A 22,974-nucleotide genomic window follows, 5' to 3' on the forward strand; every position below is an offset into this window, starting at 1 on the left:
GTGCATGATGTGAGCGAACCCTCAATATGGGAGCAGCATGTACGTTTGTTTTTAGCCATAACCACGTGTGTCCCAGAAGAATTAAACATCCTTTAAACTGAAAAGCAAGGCTCGGCTGATGGCATGATAGCTGGCACAGCGCCAGCAGCTGTGACTCAAGGCGCTCTCCACCCAGCCTCTTACAGCTTCTTCCCAACTTCCCTCCCTCACTGGGTTAACAGCGAAACCCTCCCCTTCACGCCTCTTGTGTTTCTCTCACACAAAAGGTGTTGTAACTTTTGTGTGCAGTGCAGAAGGAGATTAGTTTGTGGCAGGGGTCAGAGTTCGACAACGCTCTGCTGGCCCAGCCTCACCCTCTCAGCACTCACAGGCTCGCAACGCTCCTTGGCACAGCGCCTCGAAGCTCTCCTCGTACAGTGCCTAGAAGCCCTCCTCGTACAGCGACTCGAAGCCCTCCTTGGCACAGCGCCTCCTAGCCCTCCTTGACACAGCGCCTCGCAGCCCTCCCCGGCACAGCGCCTCACATCACTCCTCGGCACAGCGCCTCGAAGCCTTTCCTTGGCACACCCTTTCTCGGCACAGCGCCTCGCACAGTCTGCACCGAGATGGCAAAGAAATTTGAAGAAATAAACGAAAAGCTCTTTGCTGCCGCGAAAGACAAGACCCCGGAGGAGCTGCTGTTCACCCACAAGGGGGTGCTGTACCCCAGCAACCTGTGCAGCCCGGAGACCTTCCAGGCGCTAGACGCTTTCCAGCTCAGGACAGACGACCTGCTCATGGTTGCTTACCCTAAATGCGGTGAGTAAAAGCACTCTTTTATGCATTTCTTTTTTGTCTGCAACAAAAGCCTAGCGGTTCAGCCAACAACACTTCAACACTGTTCGGCCGCAGCCATGTAAATAGCATTGAAACGTCACTTCTTGCCTGGCATGCAGCTAAATAACACCCATTATACACTGCTTGGACAGCAGGTGAGCAAACACAAATGAAACTTCATGATTCACCGGCCAATGACTAAATAACAACTGTTTTGCACTATTTTTCCAGCTTCCTGCGAAACTGAGAAGAAGCTACACTCTTTACCCATCTTCTGGCAAAAAACATTGGGCCTCATTTATGAAGGCCTTGCGCCGCCGGTGCGTCACTTTTAACATGGGAAAAAGTGACGCACCGGTGGCGCAAGGCCTTCATAAATAAGGCCCATGATGCGCAGTTTTGTTAATCAAGGAGAGAGAGAGGAACTAGAGTAGCTCGTTAGTTTCCCTTAGGATATAGTGGTTAATCAAAGCGAACTAGCTGTGTCTGTCTGGGAAGCCATTTGGTTTAGTATGAGGGTCCTCACCCACCAACCTAGTTGGAGACATGCTTCATCATCGGGCCCCACCCGAGGCACCGAGTGCGCCTCAGGTGTGCTGCGACGCCAGATTACTGCGGAGCAGGTTTTTTGGAAGGTGAGTGTGGTGTGCAGGTGTGTTGCATGAGGTTTTGAAATTCTGTCCTTGGGTCCCTAATGGTTACTTTATTGGTGGGCCCCAGGCAGAGGTTAAAATAAAAGGCTTGGGACGTGTAGGGGTTGACGTGACTTTTGGTCTCCCACGTCCAGTGTGGTCGACTAGTTTCAGCCAGGCCTTTTTATTAAACTGGCTTTCTTCAGGACCTCTGTGTGGGGGCGTTACAGGGATCTATGTGATTATCAGTGCCCTGTATGTGAAGCACGCGCTAAGGTGCTGATATATGTAAGGGGTATTTCCTCTCAGCTTGCACTCCTGTCTACAGAGGACAAACCTCCCTGGACTTCCGCCGGAGGGTCGGGAATTATTAGCACTTTGGCTGTTTCTCCAGGCCCAAATGAACACCTTTGATCCGGTCGCAAGTTCCGGACCTGGTGACCGGATCACAGGTGGCATCGCAGCACACCTGAGGCGCACTCGGTGCCTCGGGTGGGGCCGGATGATGAAGCATGTCTCCAACTAGGTTGGTGGATGAGGGCCCTCATACTTAACCAAATGGTTTCCCATGCAGACATATAGCACACAGACACAGCTAGTTCGCTTTCATTAACCATTATGCGTAGCTTGCCTGGTCGTCTTGCAGATTGCAAAGAAAGTTCATGTTGGGCCTGGCTTTCTTAGGGGAACATTCCGAAACATGAACTTTTTCTGTCCTCCTAGTCTTCACCCTCTCTCTGATAGTGACCCTAGAACATGGAATATATTCCCACTGTACAGCAGTGGGAAGCTATGAACACCCTTCCTACAGGGGTTAGGCGCAGGATGCTTGCATGTTTAGGGCCCTATGAGAGGTACACCATATACCCTGGGGTTCAGAAGAGGTGACTGGAACATGGCGCAGGTCATGCCTCGTGGTACTCGCCTGCCCATTAAATCTACTACTCCGGAGGGGACCTCACATACTGCGGGAGGGGTCCTAGGGTATGTCCTGGGGTGGGGTGACCCTGGATGGGGTCCCCATACCTTGGAGGTCAGCTCCACCCTTCAAATACCTTCCGAGGGTGCTGAGGCCCCTTTGAGGCCATAGGCCTGGGCGCTTGCCCGCTGTTGGTGCAGGGTAGAAGTGGGCATGCCCTTCCTACCCTTTGTAGGAAGAGGCACTTGGCTGAGGGGGTGAAAAAAATCGTCCACCTGTCCTGACAAGCGGGGGCATGCTAGCACCAAGGTTGTGCTGGGCCTGTGTCTGGTCTGCTAGTGCCGGTCGGCCTGAGCCTTCGCACCAGTGATCTTTCTAGGCCCCGACACCAGCTGCCAAGATGGGCTGGTGTGCAAGTTGGCACCAAGGAAGTGCTTAGCTTGAACCCAGACCACCATGGTTGGCTGGATAAGGCATGGACACCAGAGGTGTCAGGGAGACCCAGGCTGCCGGCCTGTCACTGTCAGCCGGTGGACATGCTGGTTCCCCCGTGGATCCATGTGGCTCCAGGCCCTTTCCCACTGCACCGCAGTGAGAAAGTGCATGCACTCTTCTGACAAATGTTAAGAAGTGGTGCAGACATGATTGTTTGTAAACGTAACTCAGGCCTGCCATTTTGGCCAGGGTGCGCACTGACACCACTGGTGGGATTCGCCTTCATGTCTGACCTTCTAATGCAAGCCGGTGTGGGCATTCGCATGGACTGTGTGATTTAAACCTATGTCCGACCACCACCACAGGTGCTGCTATACGCTCTTGTGTGGCCCGTAGCAAACATGGTCCATCCGGAGGAGGCCCGTTGCCTCCACTAAGTTGGACGGTGGAGGAATGGGCAGTCACTCACGGATGTTCACTGTCAGGGTTGCGAAGAGACCCACAAGGGTTCCCCTACTGAGGAGGCTTGCTCTTCCCTTAATGTAGACGGAGTAGGGGTCTCCTGTATTTCAAGCTGTGAAAATGGATTGCAGGGGCGCAGCCTCAGGATGTTTTCTATCAATGGATTCATTAGGCCTAACTCATCCCAATGGTAATGGTGGGCTTGGCATACCTTGGAAATGCCATTTATGGAAAGTTGGCATTACTATGTATCAGTCAGCACCAGAGGCCGCAAGAGCACATCGGGGCATTCCTTAGTGACAGCCATAAACCATTAGGCAGGCAATTGAGATAGAATAGTCTACGAATAGGTTTTTAAGTGTTCAGAAATTTTGGCGCTCAACTTCTTACGGTAAAATATTAGTTTGTCGTGGTATCAAGGTAGGTGCTTCTTGGCCAGAGGAAAACCTTAACCTCTGTAAAGAAAAGGGGTACAGAAACCTCCCTCTTATTCTGATTGAGCAGGGATCCAGAGCACACTATATGTATCTATATGATATTTCCATGTTAAAGTATTCATTCATTCGGGATAGATCAAACCAAACGTAAATTTCCAAAAGTTTTATTCATCAGCAGTGTTCACCTCTTGGGAATCACTGTACCTGTCACTCAAGCCTACACGTGTTTTATCTCAGCATGTGGCTGTGACTCTTCAGGGCTGATCTTAATGATCAAGGCGCGTGGTCGGGGAACCGGTGATAATTCCAACCCGGTCCTTATCGGGTGGTTATTAGTTTTCAAGATCGCGGCACCAGTCGGTCGGTCCGGTTGCTGCAAACAAATTGTTTGTATGAAGTATCGGTTTTACACGAACAATTTCAGTAGAGCAAAGGCCGTGTTCAGCCCGTATTTACGCCTCATTGAGCGTCGGTCTCCAAGTGCGGGAACCACAATTTGTTTCCGGCAACCGGACCGACCGACTGGTGCCGCGATCTTGAAAACTAATAACCACCCGATAAGGACATGCTGTGATGAAACACGTGTAGGCTTGAGTGACAGGTACAGTGATTCCCAAGAGGTGAACACTGCTGGTGAATAAAACTTTTGGAAATTTACGTTTGGTTTGATCTATCCAGAATGAATGAATACTTTAACATGGAAATATCATATAGATACATATAGTGTGCTCTGGATCCCTGCCCAGGCAATTGAGATAGCCAACCTCTGCCATTTGCGAGCCTTGCAGAATATATGGAGGTAGAGAGTGTGACACCTGGCCTCTAGGCCCAGATCGAGGTCCCCATAAGGACAGAGATCTGCATTCCGCAGCCTCATGGCAGACAGGACAGACAATCAGGGGACACATCTGTGGTTCAAAGGAATACCCTTTGACCCATTCCCAAACTTCAAAGGATCCATGGAGAATAACTACGTAGTGCCACCCCATTAAGAGGAGAAATCAGCTTGTGGGGTCACAGGACCGGATAATCTGGAATGCGTGGTGCACATTGCCAGAGGACTCTGTTGTGCACATGCAGGATAACTGCCTGTGGAAAGGACCGCGTGCCTTCCTGAATAGTGGCTGACCTAGGACAACAAACCTGCTGACAAGTGACACCCTGAAGGGGGCTCCCAAGGACCTGTCAGCTGGTCTCCTGTTCTCTTGGAGGTCTCAGGGACATCAAAGATCTCCTACAAGGGGCCCACACGAGAGCTACTGACAGGAACTCTGCTCGCTGCTCTAGTTAATTACTGCAGAATAACTTGTTTGTACCGAACTTTTAAAATTGAGAAACTGCTTTTAAACTGAAACTGTTCTAAAATTGAATATCAGTACATCGATGATTAGACCTTTGTGTTGATTGTGTGGGAATTTGTTTTGGGTGGGCGTTATAGTAGCGGGAGGGGGAATCGAACCCTGACCCTCAATACATCTTTGACCGGTACCGCCATCTTGGGAGACGGTGCGGTCTAGTTGTTTTCCTTGCCCTCACGCCAGCAAGCTGCCCTACTTAATCGGGGACGTGGCGCGAGCTCGCTAGACCCTGCTATCCCCTAATAGACTCCCTGGTGAGCACTTTTCCTGCCCCGTGGGCAGTGTTAGAAGGAGGACTTGGGGCTTAAAATGCAATACGGTAGACGGGAGCGCAGCGGACGGGCGCAGCGGGCGCGCCAAAGGCAAGCCGAAGGCGCGCCAAAGGCAAGCCCGTCTGCGCCCGTCCGCACCCGGACGGAACCAGGGGCCAGTCAGAATGCCCGGATTATCACCTACTCCGCAGCATTTTTACAAAATTTGCACACTGCCGCTTTGACCCCAACCCAGTATACGTTGGATCTGCTGTCTAAAAATGACATCTTAATAAACAGGATTCTTTTCCCGGAACTGTGTGATGGCATAGGCCCTACCGGTACTTTATCCACTCATGACAGGCCTGAAACTAGCCCAGACCCGATAGTATACTATTTGAACACTCGCTCGCTTGTCAAGCATCAGTTGGATATTTTCTCCCTATTACTCTCAGATAGCCTCAGTCTACTATTGTTGACTGAGACATGGCTCACGGAGGACTTTAGTCCGGACATGCTGGCAGCCATCCCCAATAACTATTACATCATACATGCAGATCGTTCCGCCAATAAGGCAGGGGGAGACGTAGCAGCTATTATTCATAGTGATTACAGGTTTAGTTCCTTGCCTAGCCTTGCCCTTAAGGATACTGACAACCTTGTGATACAACTTGAATCCCCACATGTACCCCTAGTGTGTGTATTACTCTACAGGCCTCCCAATAATACTCCCTCCTTTCCGCTGGAACTTAGCGAACAGATAGATAGCTGAACTAACGATTGATCACGCCAGGGTATTGCTTTTGGTCGATTTCAATTACTGGTATCAAGACCCTGAGGAGGGCCTGCATTCAGCTGGAATGACGGACCTGCTTATGAATCTGAACTTCACCCAGAAAGTGTTGTCCCCTACCCATCTAAAGGGACATATTTTAGATCATGTCTGGATGAATGGGGCGGATATTTCCAGTCCTATTGTTTCTTCTTGTACTTGGTCTGATCACCATTTATTGAAATTTAATCTACGGCTCCCTTAAGTTGAGAAATCTAACTCCATGGAGGGTTGTTTTGCCAGAAGATGGAATTCTAATAATAAAGGTGATTTTCTTAGCTCGTTGGCCGACACACTTCCCCAGGGTGGGCCGGACATTGAGACGATAGATATTAATATCTCAAATTGGCTTATGAATGCCAGCGATAAACATGCCCCCTTACCAGATTGAAAACCACCCGATGCGATGACGCAACCAGATGGTTCTCGATTGAACTCAAAGATCAGAAATTACCGCTTCGTAAATTGGAGAGACAGTGGCGTGGAAAGTATGGCCAGGAAGAAAGACTGACCTATATAAAGGCCAGGAAAGAATATAAGAAAAATATTCTGGCAGCTAAAGCGGCACATTTTTCTAACCGCATCATCAATTCAAATAACAACTCAAAAGAGATCTTTAATATTGTCAATGAATTGTCCAATCCAGATAGGATATTATTGAAGGCGGCACCATCACAGGAATTATGTAATTCTCTCAATGATTACTTCATTGACAAAATCACTACTATTAAAAATAATATTCCTAAATGTCTCGCTGCACCTAGTGCTGATGACCATCTTAAAAACACTCAGGTGATAAGCCAATTCCCTAATATTGACTTAGAAATCTTCCATAAGCTTCTAGTGAAGGTCAAGTCTGGGGCTCCTTCTGACTTTTGTCCGCCGCATATTCTCAAAGACTGTTTTCTGGCTTTTCCTGGTCCTATACTAGCCTTAATGAATGAGTCTCTTACTGTGGGGAAGGTCCCCCCGGCCTTTAAGAAGGCCATAGTTGTCCCCTTATTGAAGAAACTTGGGGCAGATCCTAAACTGCTATCCAATTACCGCCCGATCTCTTTGTTGCCTTTTGTGGCAAAGCTATTGGAAACCCATGTAGCAAACTGCCTGTCTGATTTTTGGAGGAGTCGGGTTATCTTGACCCCCACCAGGCGGGCTTCCGGCCAGCTCATTCGACAGAAGCAGTTATAGTGGCAGTAATGGATACTCTCAGAGAACATGTGGATAGGGGCTCTCCACGGGCACTGGTATTGTTAGATCTTTCAGCGGCGTTCGACACGGTTGACCATGCAATATTGGTCAGCTGTGTCGAACTGGCAGGCGTCCAGGGGGCGGCTGCCAGTTGGCTGTCGTCTTTTCTAAGTGACAGGTCTCAGGCAGTCCGCCAAGGGCCTCACCCTGCCTCCCCGCACATAATTACTTGTGGGGTCCCTCAGGGCTCAGCACAGTCACTGCACTTATTTAACATCTATATTTCTCCTATGATTCGATCTCTGAAGTTGAGAAATGTGACAGTTTTTAATTATGCAGATGATCTGCAGTTGGTCCTCGAGATGGATGGTTCCGATCGTTCAGTGGCGGAGTTCCATGAAACACTGCTGTAACCATCTGAAACTTAACCCGGGCAAGACAGAGCTTGTCTTGACTGGGGACAGTGGCAAATTCTGGGGTCCTCGTTACTGGCCCACGGAGCTTTGCCCATCTCCTTATCCTTCCAGCTCAGCTAAAACGCTGGGGGTCTTTATGGATAAGGATCTAATATTAAAAACTCAGGTGGGCAGTGTGAAATCAAAATGCTTCTTTCAGATGAGAAAGATCAGGAAAATCCATCGATTCTTCACTCAGGACACTCTGGTCCGGATCCTTATGGCTACGGTCATATCACATTTGGATTATGCGAACTCTGTATACTTAGGGATGCCAAAATACTTATTTAAGCGATTACAGTTGGTTCAAAACCAGGCAGCTAGGTTGCTCATGCGCCAACCCAGATGGCAACCAATTAGCTCAGCGCTTCCGAAACTCCATTGGCTTCCCATTTTCCAGCGATGCGCTTTCAAAACAGGCTGCACTGTGTTTAAGGCCCTGTATGCGAAAAGCCCTGCTTTCATCACTAACCTGTTACCCAGATAAGTGCCAAACCGGACTCTTCGTTCAACCCACCTCTGTCTGCTTTCTGTACCCAAGTTCAAACGGGTGCGTCAGGGGGGCCGCCGTTTAGCGGTTCTGGCACCCAAACTATGGAACTCGTTTCCTTTGGAAATTCGATCCTGTACTGACATCCTGCAGTTCAGGAGGCTCCTCAAGACATGGCTGTTTCGGCTAGCCTAGAATCTGGGATATTTGACAGTTGTGGTCTGCTCAGTTCGCCTCCAGTTTTTTCGTTTTTTCTGTTCTCTGGTCAGCGCCATGAAGCCACCCGGTGTAAGTGCGCTTAATAAATACCCATTAACATTAACACACCATCTACTGGTGGTGTCTGGAGAGCGGAGCCTTCTAAGTGCCCACATCGCCTGCTGAAAGCTGCAAAGCGCGGTGTGAGCTTGGAACTACAGAACCATGCCTGGAGTCTGGAGTGCCTAGTGTGGAGCTTAAGAAGTTGCCCGTATTTATGAAAGAACCTCGGCACATAAGCGTCTTGTTGGAGGACAGCGGGTTCCTTGGTTGCAAGCTCCAAAGTGGCTGATTCATCCACTGTGCTGCATTTCTCTTGTGTGTCCTGCCGACTGCATGTTCATTGCGTGCAGTGTCCAATTCACAGGTTGCGACCCTCGGAGGTGGGGAACACAACCATTGCAGAGTCTCATTCTACCTGGTGAGGCATTGCTGAACTTGCTCCTGTGTGTGTGTTACTGGAATCGTCTGGGGAAACTGGCATCAAGATGTGCTGGACATTGTGCCTCAATTCCAGGGAGGTTCGAATTGCACCAGAATCAACGTGTATCAGGCAGGGTGTCTCCTCAAGCCAAGAGGCTTTCCTGTGTGTTATTCCCCATTCACTGCTTGTTCTCTCTCCAGCCCATAATGATGGACCAACTGGCCGCTCCCCATCTGGCTCTTCTGAACACTTTTTGGCACCAGGTAGGAGTGAGAGGAATTGACTAGGCTGGAGAGACGCTTCTGAGAAGGTTCGGGAGCAGGTCAAGAGGCTGCATGACCCCCCTTTACTTTGCAGAATTGGGCTGGCGCCAGAAGACCCTTGTTGGTAATGAAGTGTTGCTCTTGGTCCATTTTGGCTTGGTGGTGAACTTCCTGAGTGGTGCCAAGACCCCCTTTGTTTACGTCTATCTCTTGTTTATACTTACTATCCATCCCCACCTGCTTTCCGGGGACCCAGAAGAGGTGTGACCTCAGCCATGCGTGGTGCTATGTCCGGAGGGAGGGGCTGATAAACTTCCTCCGGGGGGTCATGGACAGTAGGAATGAACTGGAGGGTGGCGGGGGGCTTGGAACCACGGTGTCTGCTGAGTCCTACCTATTAACCTGTGTGGTATCAGTGGCACCGCATTAGGGAGCCGTGTGTGTGTGTGAAAGTGCCCATACGGACTGGGCTGGTACCTGTTGCACTGTGTAGCGGTGCAAAGTGAGTGGGAATGTGCGGGAGGGACCATCTGTGGACCGCCAGGGCTTCATGACACAGGTCAGCAGTATTGGCTTAAATGTTGTTTTCGTGTCCAAAGCATTTTAGCCCATGACAGTGGGTTACCTGCCTTGCCTCGTCGCGCGGTGCTGCTAAGGTGTTCTAATTCTCTCTCTGTGCATTTACTAATCTCATTGTAGCCCTGGGTGCCTCCTATAGCTGTGTGAAATTGCCTTATTAGGATTGCGGGGGGTGGGATGGGGGAACAACCTGTTGCACCACGTAAGGGTGCTGTGGGGGGTTAGAGACGGGCTTTTAACATGTCTACATATTATCGAGATCTGATCAACACCAATCGGGCCTACTGCTGCTAGTACCATTATCAAGTGCGATGTATGCCCAGGCTGCTAGTAACATGTTGCATTGTCTCATATGTATGTTGAATATAAATGACATTTCTCGACATAATGTGTGAAGTCTCTCTTTTGTGTCCTGCTGAATATTTATTGTGGTGGCATGCTGTGCTCTTGCTTTACACGTAGCTTCTGAAGAGCACCTGACTGCTCAGTGCCAAGGTACACAAGACTGAGCACGGGTTGTGCAGTGTGTAAAATCACCTGCCCTTGATGGGAGCAGTGCCTCAGCCTGGCTGGAGCATCCCTTCGGCCAACCAGATAGTTCCACAGTTCACTGTTTACCAGGCTGCTGGCTAATAGCAGACACTTTGCACACTTTGGCCGGAGGTATGCATAAAGCAGAGAAACTTCACTAATTACCCGGCTACAGTCTAAACACCTTGTTAGAAATGGGGTTGTTGGTTGACTGCGTGTTATAACCCTGGTCAAGCAACAGCCACAATCCCTGTCAGGGTGAACCACAACAGTTACTAAACTAACCTGTGCTTAACTCTCTGATAGCTTGGCACATATATAGTCAAGCTTAACTTGGAGGCAATGTGTAAATTAACTATACAGCACACAAACAGTCATAAAGTAAAAACATGACACAAGAAACATTCTATACCAATGTAGAAACCTAGAGTAAATGTTAATAAATTATTTGACACTAAAACGACAAAATACCAATCAGTAGAACCAGAATTATGAATTTTTAAAATTTTAAGTAACATCCAATGCCTAAAAGATCAAAGCACCAACTGCTGACATCTAGCAGGAGGCTGTAGCTGATGAGAGTGCCACAAGGTCAGATACTCCTTTCAATCAATCAATCAATCAATCACGGAATTTGTATAGCGGGCTACTCACTCGTGAGGGTCTCAAGGCGCTGATGGGGGTGGGAGGTCGCTACTGCTCGAACAGCCAGGTCTTGAGTTGTTTCCTGAAGGAGAGGTGATCCTGGGTCAGCCGTAGGTGAGTGGGGAGGGAGATCCATGTCTTGGCTGCCAGGTAGGAGAAGGATATTCCTCCGACTGTGGATTTCCGAATTCGTGGGACGGAGGCGAGGGCGAGGCTGGCGGATCGGAGCTGGCGGGTGGGTGTGTAGAAAGTGAGGTGGCTGTTGAGGTACTTTGGGCCCATGTCGTGGAGAGCCTTGTGTGCGTGGGTGAGGAGTCTGAACGTGATCCTCTTGTTAACGGGGAGCCAGTGCAAGTCTTTCAGGTGGGCAGAGATGTTGCTGCGGCGAGGGATGTCCAGGATGAGTCGTGCTGAGGCGTTCTGAATGCGCTGGAGTCTTTTCTGGAGTTTGGCTGTGGTTCCAGAGTAGAGGGTGTTCCCGTAGTCCAGGCAGCTGGTGACGAGGGCCTGGGTGACCGTCTTCCTGGTTTTGGTGGAGATCCATCTGAAGATCTTTCGGAGCATGCGCAGGGTGTTGAAGCAGGATGATGAGACTGCGTTCACTTGCTTGGTCATCGTGAGGGAGGAGTCCAGGACGAAGCCCAGGTTGCGTGCGTGGTCTGTTGGTTTGGGCGCGCTGCCCAGGGCAGGGGGCCAAAAGGAGTCGTCCCACACGGAGGGTGATGGTCCGAGGATGAGGACTTCCATCTTGTCTGTGTTCAGTTTCAGACAGCTGATCTTCATCCATTCTGCGACGTCTTTCATACCTTCTGGAGGTTGGCTTTGGCGGTGGCGGGGTCATTGGTGAGGGAGAGGATCAGTTGGGTGTCGTTGGCGTAGGAGATGATGTTGAGGTTGTGTTGGCATGCGATGGCTGCGAGAGGGCTCATGTAGACGTTGAAGAGGGTGGGGCTGAGTGAGGATCCTTGCAGAACGCCGCAGATGACTTCGGTGGCCGCGGAACGGAACGGGGGGAGGCGGACTCTCTGGGTCCTTCCGGCGAGGAACGAGATGATCCACTCCAGGGCCGCTCCTTGGATTCCGGTGTTGCTGAGGCGCTGTATCAGGGTCTGGTGGCAGACGGTGTCGAAGGCTGCTGAGAGGACCAGGAGGATGAGGGCAGCTGTTTCCCCGTTGTCGAGCAGGGACCTGATGTCGTCGGTGGCTGCGATGAGGGCGGTCTCGGTGCTGTGGTTTGCTCGGAAGCCGGACTGTGAGGGGTCGAGGGATCCGTTGGTCTCGAGGAAGGCGGAGAGTTGTCTGTCGACGGTCTTTTCAATGACTTTGGCTGGAAAGGGGAGGAGCGAGATAGGGCGGAAGTTCTTCAGGTCCGTGGGGTCCGCGGTGGGTTTCTTGAGGAGGGCGCTCAGCTCGGCATGTTTCCAGCTCTCTGGGAAGGTGGCAGTTGCGAAGGAGCTGTTGATGATGTTCCGGAGTTGGGGTGAGATGATGGAGTCAGTTTTGTTGAAGATGTGGTGTGGGCAGGGGTCGGTGGGGGAGCCGGAGTGGATGGTGTTCATCATGAAGGACCGCTGAACAGGATTTGCTGCTGCAGCGAAGAACGTGGCAAGCGCTGCCACAAAGTCAGGCCAAACAGGTAATGCACCTTGGGCGGATAGACAAGCTGGTTGGTCCTGGTCTTCGATCGGTTCCCAGAGCAGTTTTAAGCCTAAGGTTTCTAAGCCTAAAGTTTCGGATTTTGGCTATCTAGGTACCTTTAGCACCACCACCACCAGAGTAAGACCTTAGTAACAGCCGAAAACAGTGCTGGAACATGTCAGACAGATCAGTGGACTAGACATGGGACTGGAGGTGAGTTCCTTTCTTGCTGTGTTTGGAAATCATCCTTCATGCTTGCAGAGATTCTGAAGTGGATTATGAAGCCAAGGGGCAAAAAGTGTATACACCTGCACTGATGATTCAGGCAGAAGATCCACACCTCTTTGAGCTACACATAAAGCAATGGTGCCCTTTGTCAGTTTAAAACTCTTCTTACTCCAGGACTAAAAGGAGAAAGGGAGACAGGAAAACAATGATGAAGGCAGAAAATGGGGTGAAAAAAGAAACTGAAAGAATAAGATAACATCAAATCAAGTGTAGGATAGTAAAAGAAAAAAATAATGACAATCCCGGCATTCAGCAATGAGAGCCTAAGAAAATGTTTGGTGCTCGGCATTAATGTAAGTAATTAGCCCTCAAAAGATTGTCACCTACACATTTAGCAGCAGGCACCTCTTGTGTTCTTGTTGTTGGCAGCATCATAGCTAAACCACTCTCACATTCACCAGCGCAGCGTAAGAACACCTCAGCCTGGAAGGAGTACAAGCAGAACACCCACACACAGAGCCATGCATGTCAACGTACAGGTATCACCGCATATCAAAGTATTGGTACGTTAACCAGTGTTTCAGGATGAGAAGGAAATGGAGATAAAGTTAACTCACAAGAAAAAGGTACATGCACTTCTGTCTCAACTTGAACTTTCAAGAAGTTTTGTCTTCGCTAGGAAATATTGCTACTTTGCATAGAAATACTACCCGAGTGTGGAGATGTAGAAACAGTGAAAGACACCACAAACTCTGGCCAGTAATCAGCATCTACATTGGACTACGCTCACTAGTAAGAACTTTGTACATCCTAGACGTGTTACACTGCCAACACCGTGCACTGAAGAAGGCCTACGTGACTTACTTGTTTATAGTAACAGTGACCTATGGGCTCGCCTACTCACAGAAACTTTATCCTGAGGGGCCGAGCCCTTGGTAAGCACACATAAACTTTCTTCTTACACATATTATAGCTCTGAATGACACCAATCTCCAGACCTACGAGCATCATAACAGCAAACTTACACAGGGTTATTGTTTTATAATACAGTACATCGCAAACTCTGAAGCATCGCTGTGGACGGTAGGTGTGAGAAGGGCAAAGAACAAGGGCAGCTCTGCCCAAAGGAGGGGTTACAACTACGCAAACATTAACAGAGCGCTATCCAGCTATAAAACTATAAAAAAGCAACTTCTCTACCTTTCAAGGAAAACAGCTCTTCAGCATTTAATGTTTGAAACAGGTAAATAAAGCCCATCCTTTCAAACGTTTGGAAATCATTGTTTTTTGCGGAAGGGGTGGATTTAGATCCTTCTGCACAAAACTGAGATCCTTGGGTCACAGAGGCGCAAGCAGGATTATACGTACAGCCCTTATTCAAAGTAAAAATGCACATTTGCAGATTGGATGAGAGAAGAAGCGAACAGGAGGATTTTACAAGGTAGACAATAACTGAGAATCAATTGTTGGTACGGGCCAAACATGAAATGTTCTGTTCAAGTTAGAAGTGTAACATGCGTAGATCAGTCTATGCACTTTCACAAACATGCAGCAGTAAATGGACCCTGAACCGGGGCCGAGCTAGGAGTGGTAGGTGAATAACTGTTTAGTAAGGTTGGATGGAATCGGCGAAGTTCGATTCTGCAGAATTCGCAGAATTACATTAAAATTCCATGAAGTTCAGCGAAATTCTGTGGCAGGGCAGAGTGGGCACTTGGTCCAAAACTGGATGCAAGGATCCATTTTGCACTATGAAAACATCACAGCCAGTCACCACTCTGCACCCTTACACACTCTGCATTGATTATACTGCAGAGTATGTAAGGACACCGTCCTCAAATTGTATGGAGTGGTTTCTAAACTTTTGAACCACTGCATATCACTCTGCAGTGCATACCACACAGCTCACTTACATACTCCGCAGCAATCTGCAGTATTCTGCAGAGTAGGTAAGGGCACCGAGGGGTATACATCGCAGTTGTTTGGTTTCTTAATCAAAGCCCCAAGAGGGAGCCGTCCCTCTATATTCAAAAACCACCATAGATTAAAGGTTACTCTACAGTGAATTTTATACATAGTGGGACGGCTCCTCCTTCCAGCACTGTTTAGAAACAACAAACTGCAGATTAATTCCTGTGGCAGAGCAGGGGAATTCATAAGTAATTCCGTGTTACAAGAGCAAAGCAGAATTACCAAATTCCACAGATTCTATCAGCAGAATTAACCAGTCCGCCCAGACCCACTCTTTTGCATGATTTAATCAACTATAGTGTTGTTCCATATATAATAAGAATCTAGGCTATGTATAGGGTGCACATGTTATGTTATGTTAACCGGGGTTTTATAAAGCGCACAGCTAATCTACTGAGTGTCCCGGTGCTGAAACATGACAGTTGGCTCGCATGAGGCTTCTGCCTGCCAGCCGCCCTCTAACCTCATGCGCGAAGAATCAAAGATAAAACATTAACCTTTGATGTGAAATAGGAGACATAAAGAAAGAGATGTCCATCTGGTGGATGGATTGCATGGCTTCCCGGCTTAACATAATGGTGTGATCGTAGGCAAATCTCTCTTTTGTGTTTAATTTAATAGACTGTGATGTTTCTCCATGTATATTAGGAATCTAGACCACATATGGTGTGCACATGACAAATGCCTTTCGTGTGACTTCTACCTGCGAACCATAGGCCTACCTCGTGCGCCAAGAATTAAATACAAACATTAGCTTTTCATGTAAAAATTACCTAAAATCATACACATCTAGTGACTGAATTGCACATTGGGAAAGCAGCAAACCTGGGATCAATCCCAGCATCTACACTTGACCAAATTGTGTGATCCTAAGCAAATCACTCACTTGCATTTAATTTAGTTTGTTATTACTCCATATATAATAAGAATCTGGACTACATGTACGGTTCACATGGCAAATGACTTGCATGTGGCTTTGGCCTGCCAGCCATGCTCTAACCATCTAACCTCATGCGCCATGAATTAAAGATAACACTGGTATCCAAACAAGGGTTCAAGTATAACACTCAAATAATTAAACCACCCACAAAGGAAATATGAGAGAAAAAGAGAGAGAAGAAAAGAGAGCACAGGATATTTATATATGCAATATTTCACTGAAGTCAAGAATTTATTTGTATTATTATTAACTAAATTGGACAAACAATCATAAGACAATGTTGGCGCTCATAGGTTAACACAAACAGTACAAAAAATACAGTGTATAATCAAACAAAAGTGGCTGAGGGACAATATACAAGGGTGGGGTTCAGAAAAAACAGAAACAGCACACAACAAAAAAATGCGTCCTCTTCCTTTAGGGCCACATTAAAGCGTCACATTATTGGTTCTCACATGCGAGGTGAACTTGAGGTGGGTTTGGCAATTATTGAGCCAAGATATAAAGGATGACAGATCTTCGTGTGTGCCTTGCCAGAGTAGAAATATGTTGTCGATGTAATGATGCCAGAGGTTGATGCTATTTAGAAATGGGATTCGAGCAGATAGGAAATGCGTGGTTCCAAGATGGTTTACATAAAGGCAAAATTGGGGGCGAAACAAGTGCCCATGGCAGTGCCTTTGATCTGTACAAAAAAGGTGTCTTTGTAAAGGAACTAGTTATTTGTGTGCACTCACAAATAACACACAGGAAGATAGCACACACGAAGATCTGTCATCCTTTATATCTTGGCTCAACAATTGCCAAACCCTCCTCAAGTTCACCTTGGATGTGAGAACCAATGACCTCCCCTTCCTCAACCTCACCTTTCACGCAGAGGAAGGGGCGATGGGCACCACCCTATGCCGTAAACCCACAGAACGCAACACTCTCTTAATGTACTCAAGCTACCATCCCAGAGGCCTTAAGGATGGCCTACCCTACGGTCAATTTCTTCGTATCCGGAGAAATTGCAAGTGGTGCAAGGACCACTTCAGAGAAGCAGCCATTCTCCCTGAGAAATTGATGAATAGGGCCTACTCTAAATGCATTGCCTCCCGTGCGTCCAAACGGGTATGGTACTGCCACAGGGAAGTACTTCTCTCTCCTTCCCCCAAACGAACCAACATACGCATCCCGCTTGTATCTACCTACAGTCCCTCCAGCAACATGGTCAGTAAGGTGATCAAAAGAAACTGGTTTGTATTGAGCACCCATGCCCCTTTCAAGGAACCTCCCCTCTTCTCATAGAAGAGAGGCAGTACCCGATCTGACAAAATGGTCCATGCAATCACCTGGCCCAAAAATGACAAGAAAGCACAATCTGTGTTTGCAACTACTTTCTTCCATTTCGGGGGGCCTTGAACACAGTTTAGCGGATGTTGGTCCATTCTCAACTTTAATACAGGATTCTGGACAATCTTATCCATACACTGTGCTGTTTGGAATAACAATAAGGCCTGACCTTACCATAGATAACTACTACGTATATTTAAAGCCTTGAAAAAGTTGTAAATACGACGAAACACGTGTCGGCTGTGTCATTGCTGCAACAACGTAGCAACAGTGGTGAAGATCTGTGCGCTCAACAAATGTTCAGTTATTGTTTTTGTTACTGTGATTAAACTAAAATCTGACTGTGAAGAGTCAGTTATATACTATATTGTGCTGTGCTCTGTCAATCATTGTACTATTTGTATGTATAGCGGTATCCTTTATACATCTAAACATGTCCTAGTGCCCATCCTATATACATCTAAAAATGTTCTTGTGCACAGACTATATACATTTAAACATGTCCTCGTGCTCATCCTATATACATCTAAGCATGTCCTTGCGCACATCCTATATACATCTAAACATCTTCTTGTGCCCATCCTATATAAATCTAAATATGTCCTTACGCACAGCCTATAAGCATCTAAACATGTCCTCGTGCCCATCCTATATACACCTAAACATGTACTCCTGCAAATCCTCTATACAGCTAAGCATGTCCTCCTGCACATGTTATTTACAGCTAAATATGTCCTCTTGCTGATCCTATATATATCTAAACATGACCTCCTACACATCCTATATACATCTAAACATGTCCGCGCGCACATCCTATATACATCTTAACATGTCCTCGTGCCCATCCTATATACATCAAAACATGTCCTTGTACCCAGCCAAAATAATCTAAACATGTCCTTGTGCACAGCCCATACACAGCTCAACATATCCTCATGCAATGCCTATATACATCTTAAACGTCCTCATGCCCATCCTATATACGTCTAAACATGCCCTCCTGCATATCCAATATATCTCTGAACATATGATCTTACCCAGCCTATATGCATCTAAACATGTCCTCATGCCCATCCTATATACATCTAAATATATCCTTGTGCACATCCTTTATACATCTAAACATATACCTAAACATATACTTGGGATCGAGTAACGTATACAGCGGACACCTTATATAACCTACGACCTAAGAATACCCTAGCCTGTCACCACTCGCTTACTGCAGGTAAGGCATTCTCTACCTGCTCACAATGCACTCTGATTCCCACCTCAAAACCACCCATTTCTGCTCTGAAACTAGGACTTCTTAATTGCCGCTCCCTCCCCAAACATGCTACCGAAATGAACCTCCTGATTCAGAACCAGGAGCTTGACCTTCTGTTCATAACGGAAACATGGCTCTCTGACAATACCGATTCAGATGTTGTCACGGCCCTCCCCACCGGGTACATCTGTCAAACTCTTAATAGACCAAGAGGGAGAGGAGGCGGGATAGCCATTATCCACAGGGAACAATTTACCTGCCGCATGACCAACGCTGGTATTGAGGACTGTGAGAGCGGCCAATTCTCCATCCAAGTCGCCCCAGCTCTTACCCTGGCAGGACTTCTAATCTACCGCCCACCAGGGGCCCCGGGTAATTTCACCAACGCTGTTGTCGAAACCAGCTCACAACTAGCTTCTTCGGCCCCCAATTTCCTCATACTAGGTGACCTGAACGTCCATTTTCTGGACCCCATGGATCGAGCAGCATCGGACATTAGGACCGATCTAACATCTCTAGACATCCGTCTAGTGAATAATGAGCCTACTCATGACAAAGGCCACCTATTAGACCCTATCCTCACCAACATAGCATCAATGACCTCTGACCCACCGCTGTCCTTGCCATGGACAGACCACTTTTTGGTACCTTTTTTTTGGGAAATCTCCACTCGCACTTACTCAATCCCAAAAACCGAAGTCACCGACCGACAATGGCGCAAACTATCTCCGGAGACCTGGGCCGCCTCTCTTGCAGAGTCCACTCCTGCGCTCTCATCTGATCCCAATATCGCTGACAAACAGTTCAACGACTGGATCACTTCCTCACTGGATACGTTGCTCCCGATAGTTACCACCCTTAAACAACCTAAAAGAATACCACCTGCTTTATGGTACACTCCTGAGCTTAAAACTCTGCGGCAAGAGTGTAAAAAAACCGAACGCGCATGGAGGCGCGACAAAACAGCAACTAACAAAATCCTCTACTCTACTTCTCTCCTGACTTATAAAACTGCCATTCATAAAACCAAAAGTATGTTTTTTCAGGAGAGAATAGAGAATGCAGGTTGCTCCAGTAAGGAAGCTTACGCCATCCTTAAAGAGCTGTCTAAACCCCAAGGACAAGGAACAAGACCCATTGCCGACCCCGAAGCAGACCTGAAGAAATGCCAGGAACTGGCCAATTTCTTCCACGATAAAATCAGACTTATTCTGGAAACTATCCCCCCCTCCAGCCCCGAGGAAAACATCGTTTGCCCACACACCTCCACCTACCTGTCCACATGGGGCCAGGTCACGGTGGATGAGGTATCAAATGTGCTCAACTCTATGAAGAGCGGCTCCCCTAGTGACCCTGCTCCTATCCGTAACCTTAAAGAGGTAGCCCCCACTATCATCCCTTCCCTGACCCACCTGATTAATACCTCTCTCCAACAAGGAGCTGTACCCCCAAGCTGGAAGAAGGCGGTGGTAAAAGCCCTGCTGAAGAAACCTACGCTGGACCCCGAGAATCTGGCTAACTACCGACCCATCTCCCTATTGCCGGGAGTAAGCAAGGTCGCAGAAAAATTGGTCAATAGGAGACTCTCTCAGTTCCTAGAGGCCAATAATAAATTAAAAAGCTCCCAGACAGGTTTTCGACCTGGACAGGGCACGGATATCGCCCTCCTGGCTGCTGTAGAGGAGGCAAGAGCACTATTGGATGGGGGAGGATCAGTGGCAGTGATCCTCCTCGACCTCAGTGCAGCGTTCGATACAGTTGACCACCAACTTCTTATCGAAAGACTGGCTAGGGTGGGAGTGAAAGGAACAGCCTTATCCTGGCTCTCATCTTTCCTGGCCCAACGCTCTTACCAGATCTGGGAAAAGAACGCCCGCTCCTCCGAAATGTCCCTCCAATGTGGTGTTCCTCAGGGCTCCTCCCTGAGCCCCACTTTATTTAATATCTATATGTCCACATTGGAGGAGGTTATCATCCCTTTCGGAGTGAGCGTCGTCAGCTACGCCGACGACACTCAACTAGTGGTGTCCCTATCCCACCCCAAGCAACAGAAAGCTGATCTGCTCAACTGCCTTACCCAAGTCCATCACTGGATGAACAGATCAGCCCTAAAACTCAACGGGACAAAAACCGAGGTCCTTATTCTGGGCCCGAAAGGAGCCTCACTTCCTCTGGACTGCTGGCCAGCCTGTCTGGGCCCGCCCCCTGACCCTAAGAAAGAGGTTAAAAGCCTGGGGGTGTGGATCGATTCCGATCTCTCCTTCACCTCACAAGCCAAGAAGGTGGCGGGGACCTGCTTCGGCCTCTTAAAATCTCTGAGGAAAGTCCTGCCCCTTCTCCCCCCTAAATCCCAAAAACTTTTAGTCCAAGGTCTCATAATATCGAGACTGGACTATAGCAATGTGATTTATCTGGGTGCTCCTGAAGCTACCCTTACTAAACTACAGATTATTCAGAATGCGGCCGCCCGGATCATCACCAACACCCCGGCCAGATCATCTGCCAAGCCCGCCCTTAAACTCCTCCATTGGCTCCCCATAAGGGAAAGAGTCAAGTTTAAAGCCTTATGTCTCGTTCACAAAACACTGCAGAACCAAGGCCCTCCTGTTCTCAGTAAAATGGTCACTCCCTATAGGAACTCTAGGCCCCTCCGCTCCAATGCAGAAAACTTCACGAACATCCCTAGATTCAGAAAAACTCGAGCAGGAGGAAGACGCTTCTCGGTTCAAGCCTCCCGCCTTTGGAACGCACTCCCCCGTAACCTACGTCTTGAACCCCAATACCTGCGCTTCAGGAAACTGTTAAAAACTCATCTTTTTCCCTAATCCTGTACCCCCCCCCTCCCCTCCTGTTGCTTCAGTTTCCCCCTTCGTTTCTTGCCCTTCTTAGTCTCTGGCCCCGTTTGACCTGGTGAATTCAGGGTTCTTCAGCGCTGGGATACCTCCGGGTGACTATCGCGCTTTACAAAAATAAATAATAATAATAATAATAATAATAATAATACTTGTGCACATCCTATATACACCTAAATATGTCCTCCTGCACATCATAAATACATCTAAACATGTTCTCGTGCCCATTCTTCATACATTTAAACATGTCCTCGCACACAGCCTATATACATCTAAACATGTCCTTGCGCACAGCCTACATACATATAAACATGTCATCGTGCCCATCCTATATATATCTAAACATATCATCTTGCACAGCCTATGTACATCTCAACATGTCCTTGCACACATCCTATATACATCTAAACATGTCCTTGTACCCAGCCTAACTAATCTAAACATGTCCTTGTGCACATCCTATATACATCTAAACATGTCCTCGTGTCCATCCTATATACATCTAAACATGTCCTCGCGCACAGCCTATATAATTCTAAACATGTCCTCGTGCCCATTCTATATGCACCTAAACATGTCCTTGATCCCAGCCCATACACAGCTCAACATATCCTCATGCAATGCCTATATACATCATAAACATCTTCATGCCCATCCAATATACATCTAAACATGCCCTCCTGCATATTCTATATATCTCTGAACATGTGATCTTATCCAGCCTATATGCATCCTAACATGTCCTCGCACACAGCCTATATACATCTAAACATGTCTTCATGCCCATCCTATTTTCAACTAAATATATGCTTATGCACAGCTTATATAACTCTAAACATGTCCTTGTGCACTCCCTATATTAATCTAAACATGTCCTCGTACTCAGCCCATATTCATCTAAACATGTCCTCATGCACATCCTATGTACCTCTAAACATGTCCTTGTGCACATCCTATATACATCTAAACATATCCTTGCGCACATCCTATATATATCTAAACATGTTCTCGTGCCCATCCTATATACATCTTAACATGTCCTTGCGCACAGCCTATATGCATCTAAAAATGTCCTGGTGCCCATCCTATATACACCTAAATATGTCCTTACGGACAGCCTATATACATCTAAACTTGTCCTCGTGCCCATCCTATAGACACCTAAACATGTACGCCTGCACATCCTATATACATCTAAACATGTCCTCGTGCCCATCCTATATACACCTAAATATGTCCTTGCGCACAGCCTATATGCATCTAAACATGTCCTCGTGCCCATCCTAAATACACCTAAATATGTCCTTAAGCACAGCCAATATACATCTAAACATGTCCTCGTGCCCATCCTATAGACACCTAAACATGTACTCCTGCACATCCTATATACATCTAAACATGTCCTCGTGCCCATCCTATATACACCTAAATATGTCCTTGTGCACAGCCTATATGCATCTAAACATGTCCTCGTGCCCATCCTATATACACCTAAATATGTCCTTACGCACAGCCTATATACATCTAAACATGTCCTCATTGTGCACAACCTTTATACATCTAAACATATACTTGTGCACATCCTATATACACCTAAACATGTCCTCCTGCACATCCTATAAACATTTAAACATGTTCTCGTGCCCATTCTTCATACATTTAAACATGTCCTCGCACACAGCCTATATACATCTCAACATGTCCTCGCATACATCCTATATACATCTAAACATGTCCTCATGCACAGCCTATGTACATCTCAACATGT

At 47.5% G+C, this 22,974-nt stretch overlaps 1 protein-coding gene across 1 annotated transcript in view; it reads left to right on the forward strand.

Moving 5' to 3' along the window:
- The first annotated feature begins 289 nt into the window (after nt 1–289).
- The window catches only part of LOC147672974 (sulfotransferase 6B1-like), a 263,082-nt gene continuing 240,397 nt past the window's right edge, over nt 290–22,974 (forward strand). Inside the window, exon 1 of the mRNA XM_086947848.1 lies at nt 290–798. Coding sequence (XP_086803974.1) covers nt 606–798 — 193 coding nt within the window. The 5' untranslated portion in view covers nt 290–605. The remainder of the gene's footprint in view (nt 799–22,974) is intronic.

Source organism: Lissotriton vulgaris, assembly GCF_964263255.1.
Source record: "Lissotriton vulgaris chromosome 7 unlocalized genomic scaffold, aLisVul1.2 SUPER_7_unloc_1, whole genome shotgun sequence".
NCBI lineage: Eukaryota > Metazoa > Chordata > Amphibia > Caudata > Salamandridae > Lissotriton > Lissotriton vulgaris.